Source organism: Nicotiana tomentosiformis, chromosome 12 (genome assembly GCF_000390325.3).
Source record: "Nicotiana tomentosiformis chromosome 12, ASM39032v3, whole genome shotgun sequence".
Lineage (NCBI taxonomy): Eukaryota > Viridiplantae > Streptophyta > Magnoliopsida > Solanales > Solanaceae > Nicotiana > Nicotiana tomentosiformis.
In genome coordinates this window covers 7,667,942-7,674,172 of record NC_090823.1, presented here as the reverse complement: position 1 = coordinate 7,674,172, position 6,231 = coordinate 7,667,942, and the positions used below count along the sequence as shown (strand labels likewise).

The 6,231-nt window shown below is 37.0% G+C and overlaps 1 protein-coding gene across 1 annotated transcript; it reads right to left on the bottom strand.

The window, feature by feature from the left end:
* Window positions 1-1,071: 1,071 nt before the first annotated feature.
* LOC138902204 (uncharacterized) lies at window positions 1,072-2,878 on the bottom strand. The gene is made up of 2 exons (XM_070190044.1): window positions 2,721-2,878; window positions 1,072-1,594 (listed from the first exon to the last, which is right to left on the bottom strand). Exons 1-2 carry the CDS (start codon window positions 2,876-2,878, stop codon window positions 1,072-1,074), a joined length of 681 nt encoding a protein of 226 aa, XP_070046145.1.
* Window positions 2,879-6,231: the final 3,353 nt, after the last annotated feature.

Below are 6,231 nucleotides of genomic sequence, written 5' to 3'. Positions count from 1 at the left end.
TGGCTTCAGTGTAAGACAAGGCACTAAGGCATGCACCTCATTGCCCATGAGTTCTCTCTTGAATCAAGCAGCACCAAAACACCAGTACAATCGGAAATAAATGAATTAGCTGCTAAGGGAAGCATTATGAATAAATTTGTTACTTTGTTCTTGAATTACATATAAATTTTAATGTTTTCCTTCATTGCGCATTTTTTATGAAAGCCCACACTTTAAGTGTGTTTTGCGCATAAAGCCCAAATAGACACAGAGCGCTTTTTAAAGCTTTTCGCCTTATCAACTACATGCTCTAAATACTACAAAAATGCATTGGGTTGAAAGAGCTACCATCTATTGGTAATCTTCACAATTTGCAATTGCTCGATTGTGGTAATACAAGGCTACATTGTCTGCCGCAAAGTATGGACAAGTTGACGGACGTGAGGCTATTAAATCTGCCTGCTGCTGATTTGGAGAGTAACGACAAAGGTAATTTTCTAAACCTCTTTTGATGAGCTATCATCTCTTCACAAGCTGACTTCTCTCTTTATTAGAGCGGATAGCTCATCACTTTTGAATAGGGACCACACCTGGATGTCTAGTTTGAAAAGGTTTTGCATTGAAGTAGGGGAAGGTAAAATTTGAGTATTGAGATTTTGATGATTAACAAAGTTTGTTTAGATGCAATGTTCGAAGAACCAGATCCTCAACATAGCTGCTTAACTGTTCTAAGAACCAACTCCTCAGGGTAAAAGACTAGCTCCTCAGGTTGATAATTGAACGGATGTGCAAGACAGTAACTTTATCTCAAAGTTACTCATGTCCGAGTTTAGTGGAAGAAGGCTGCTACATGAGATAAGGGTTATTTATTTATTTTTTTAAAACTCCAAGTCACAATTTTATTACCATTCCAATGCAAAAGATACAATTTGAAGAAGAAGGGTATAGCCTGGCCTTCTATATGGATTGAGGATTTGACACAACAAATTCATACAATAAGTACAGAATTGATGGGATTATCTCCACACCAACATGCCAATTGGTAATGAAGTTGAGAACTCATGGTGGTTCAAACACTATGGTACTTGGTCTTCACTTCTTGACTCGCAATGCTGAGATTTTCCATCTATCTACATTTAGAAGCCCTTTGACCTGTCGCAGCAATTTATCAAAATAAGTGAAAATATACACTTCCTCTAATTGGTGACTTAGAGAAGCCATCTTGTCCGCAACTTGATTTTCTTCTCTAAAACAATGTCTAATGATTAGACCCTTTTGTTCAACTAGCGTTTTTACCTCCATAACAACACTTTTGATTCTCCATGGTGTGGAACATATGCCTTGAGTGCAGTTGTGAAGTAGCAAGGAATAAGTTTCACCAATAATCAGTCCATATCCTTGTTGAACGCACCATTTTAGGCCAAAAAGAAGGGTCTCTGCTTCTGCTAAGTTACTTGTTCCTTGACTCATTGGTATAGCATAAGCCATAAACATTTTACCACAATTGTCTCTAACCACCCCACCACCTCCACAATTTCCATTAACACAACTACCATCACTGTTTAACTTAATAAAGAGCAAAGGTGGTTTAAGCCACTTAACCTCAGTTATGCACCTTTCAACCAGAGAGTAGTCAAAGAGTTTACATATATCTTCCCAATTATTGTTAACATTTAATTTTCCAAAATGAGAGTTAACTAATTGGGCAATGTTAAAAGTGATAAGGCACTTGGATTGCCACTGATGGCCTCTCCATTTCGTACTTACTACAATACCTTGACCTCCACAACTCCCATACAATAATAAGAGGCATAATCTGAAAAACAAATGCAGTAATCGAGTTTATGTATTTATGATTCCAATAGTTAGCAAACAGAGTTCTTAAGGGGATGTTCATATGAGCTATTCCAACCATTCCAACAAAAATTGCCCACACTTGTTGTGCAAACTGCCCTTGACAAAATAAGTGTTCACACGTTCGCTTGGGATCATTCCGGGAGAAAGGCAACAACAACATTTAGAGGCTAAGAAAATCCCAAACCTCGTGATCCTTTCATCTGTTGCGAATTTTCCATGGGTAGCTCTCGAAGCCAAGAAAGACATCTTAAATGGGACATATTTATGCCATAACTTAGAGTCAAACGGAGCAGGATCCTTTCTTTGTCTTAATGCATTCCAAGCAGAGGCCACGCTGAATTTTCCTGAAGTAGTAATTGTCTAGATTGGAGTATCATCCTCTTCTTGAGCAATTGTGATCTGAACAGAGGCTACCAAAGTCTTAACAACTTCAGGAGGCGGAATATGTAAGCAAGACCCGTCCCATACTCCATCCCTATATACTTCATTAACCATCTTCGCCTAAGGTGGAAGACAAAGGACCAAAATTGGTCCAATTATCATACCAAAAGCTGGTATTACCTCTCCCAAATATTTATAAGATATTCTTCTCTACTTCATATTTCAATTTGCACATAGCCTGCCAATTATGGGATTTGCCGGATGTCCATTGACTAATCAGTGGATGATAGATTCTACAATATTTGGCTTTGACAAATTGGGACCATAAGAAGTTTGTAGTTCTCAACCACCACCATTGCTTTGCTGTGAAGGCTTTGTAGACATCCTCCAACTTTCTAAAATTAGCACATCCCTCTTCATATGAAAAACAAAGTTTGGACCATGCGGACCAATGGTATATGTCGTTAGTCTCTTGCCCAGACCAAAAGAAGCTAGCTAAGTACCTCTCAATTGTAGCGATAGTAGCCTTGGTTGGATGAACTGCAACCAATATATGGACATTCAGGGCCAATAGAACATGCCTGATAAGAACTGCCCTGCCTCCAGAAGAAAGTAGCTTTAAATGCCATCCTTTGATCTTGTTAATCACTTTGCTAACCATCCCTGCAAAAGTAGATAGCTTTTTTCTACCGGAATATATAGGACAACCGAGGTAATTGATAGGAAGGGGTTCATGTCTCATCTATGTTATTTCCTCAATCCAGCGAATGGATCTTTGTATTGCAGAAGAAGCCACTGAGAAGCTGCATTTAGATTTATTGATCTTCTGCCCAGAAACTTGTTCATATGTTGCTAATGTTGCTTGGATCAGCTGAAGAGTAGTTTTCCCACCATTGCAAAATAAAATAGTTTCATCGACAAAGGCGAGATAGTTGATTTGTGGACCATGACTACTCATGTAGAAACCTTTGTACCCTCTGTGCTTATGGAGTTCATTCAATAATATGGATAACAATTCAGCACTCAAAACAAAAAGAGATGGGGAGAGAGGATCGCCTTGTCTGAGCCCTCTCCCAGATTTAAAACATTCGCGCTTACTCCCATTCACAATTATTGTGTACCAATTATTTGAAATATATCTATGAATAATGTTAATCCAACTCTCAACAAAACCTAATTTTCTCAGCACGAGGCAGAGAAAAGACCATGATACTCTATCATATGCTTTTGCCATGTCTAATTTCATAACCACATTGCTCCCCTCAACAGGTTTCCTAATATTATTCACAATCTCTTGAGCCAATAAAATATTCTCGGTTATGGATCTACCTTTAACAAATTCACTCTGATTATGTGAAACGATTCTAGGAAATATGGTACTTAATCTAGCATTTAGAGCTTAGCAATAATCTTGCTAGACACATTGCACAAACTAATAGACCAAATGTCCGAGAAGGGTTGAGGGGATTCCACCTTTGGAATCATTACTAGACATGTGTGAGTGAAAAATCTAGGTAACTGACTTCCATCAAAAAAGGCTACTACAACATTAAACACAGTTTTAGCAATAATAGACTAGGCACTTTGGTAGAACCTGCCAGTACGACCATCAGGTCTAGGTGCACTATCATCATCCAACATGAAGACACATTTTTAACCTCCTCCATGGTTGGTATTTCAGTGAGGAAAGCATTATCCTCTTCAGTAACCGTTGTCTTCACCACATCCAGCACAGTAAGATCTTCAATGGTTATTTCAGCACCAAATAGTTGTTGAAAGAATCTGACTGCTGGCCCTGCCATGTCTTCCGTACCTTCCATAAGATTGTCATTATCACCTCTGATCCTTTGGATGTTTAATTTATTCCTTCTATCCTTGATTACATCATGAAAGAAAGATGTGTTATCATCACCCTCTATCAACCATTTAACTCTTGCCTTCTACCTCAGAATTGAGTCTTGCAGCTTCAAAAATCTGGTAAATTCTGCTCTTGCTTTAGATAAGTTCATTCTGCATTTAGGAGATGGATAAGAGATCATTGCCTCCTCCAAACTTCTTATGAGAGCTTCAAGCCTCTTTGTTTCTTCATATATATCACGAAAAGCTTGTCTGGACCAAGCACTGAGAGTAGAGCACACTTTTTTAAGCTTCTGATGAAAAATGTACAAAGGATTGCCAAAAACTTCTTCTGACCAGGCTTGTTGAATTTTCTCCAAGTACTCCTCATGTTCTACCCATATATTGAGAAATTTAAAATACTTTACAAAATCAGAGCTAGTGTTGGCCGCATATAATAGTAATGGAGCATGGTCAGAGCAGGACCTAGATAGATGGGTGACGATTGTGCTCCCAAATTAATCAAACCATTCTGCATTGTAGACTAGCCTGTCCAACCTCTCCAAATAGTATTAGGGGGATCCCTGTTGTAACTCCAGGTGAACTGAAAGCCACAATATCCAGCATCCTGAAGTCCACAGTCAGACAAACAGGCCAAAAAATCCAAACTGTCTTCAACTCTGAAAGGTCTTTCTCCTTTCTTCTCCTCCTCACATCAAACAACATTAAAGTCACCCACCACCCCCCATGGACCATTAACCCAACTGGCTACATCTCTAAGCTCCTCCCATAAGCGATATCTCAAAGTCTCATCACACTTTGCATAGACAACAGAAATGTAAAAGGGTTATTGCCTAAGAAGATATGAATAAATCAGTAAGAAACAAGAGTTCCAAAACTTGTGGAGTCCTTGGAACAATAGAGTCCTATCAAACGAGAAGTTGACTATGCATAGGACTCCCAGAAGATCTTGAAGTCCAGGCATTTAAATACTATCTATTTTGGAATTCTGAGGTTCCTTTTACACATCAATTGAAGAACTACATTTTGTACACTCTAGTCGAGTACCAGTGCTGTGTTCTTCTTGAGTTAGTCTAGTGAATGTGTTTTAGGAAATTGAGTTGTAATCAAGTGTCAAAAATAATTAGTGAGTTGGAGTGAGTGTTTGCTTTACAAGTTAGAGTCATTTGTAAGTCAAATAGCCGTAGTAGGAGTACTGGAGAGTACTGAATTACAGTCTTGTAATTAATACATTTTGGGTCATTGTTCTAGTGGAGTTGAAGTTGAAAATCCTACGCAGTAGGTCCTGATTTTTGCACCTTTTGAGCGGGGTGATTTTACACGTAAAAATTATTGTGTTTACTTCATTGCTTATTTTACTTCACGTTTAAGGAATACGGTAAAGAACCAAATTCTTTAATAATTCATACGGGCACTCAAACGAAAAGTAAATTTGCGCTAAAATTCAACATGTCAACGAGGATGATAGGTATCTCCAAGTGTGAAAATTTCAGTAAAGGAGAGCTCTTAGACATGTTGCAGTTTGCTTCAGGACTGTACTAGGTAGATTGCATGGGTCTGAGGAAGTTGATTGTGTGCAACAATTTTGATGGATTAAAATCGAGTAAATTTCATGGGCGGTCATTCAGTTTTGTGTTTATTATCCAAAAGTTATTTTCTTTTCTTTTGTTATGTAAAAGTCATTCAACTTTATGTTTATTACCCAAAAGTTATTTTTCTTTCTTTTGTTACACAAAAATTACTTGCTCTAGTTATCACAATAATCACTTTGACCGAATTTTACAAATCTTTCATTTGAAAAGTCTATTATGCTCTTAACATTATAAATCATCTCATTTATGTAATACCTTCTATATTATATGATATATAATATATTTTAACCAGGTATTTTACTTATAATTAATATAACTTGATATTATTTTATAATATATTTGTACATTTAATTTTTTCGTAACGTTAATTTTTAAGATATATAAGTATCATTATTAAATTTGTTAGTAATATTACCGTGAACAAATCTCAAGTCCACGTTCTTAACCATGCTTAATAAAATATTTTTAATAAAAATTTAAAGCCCACTGATTTATCAGCCAAGCCATGCTCATTAATCCAATAAATAAAATACCCACATTTAGCACAATGACACATCAAATTAAT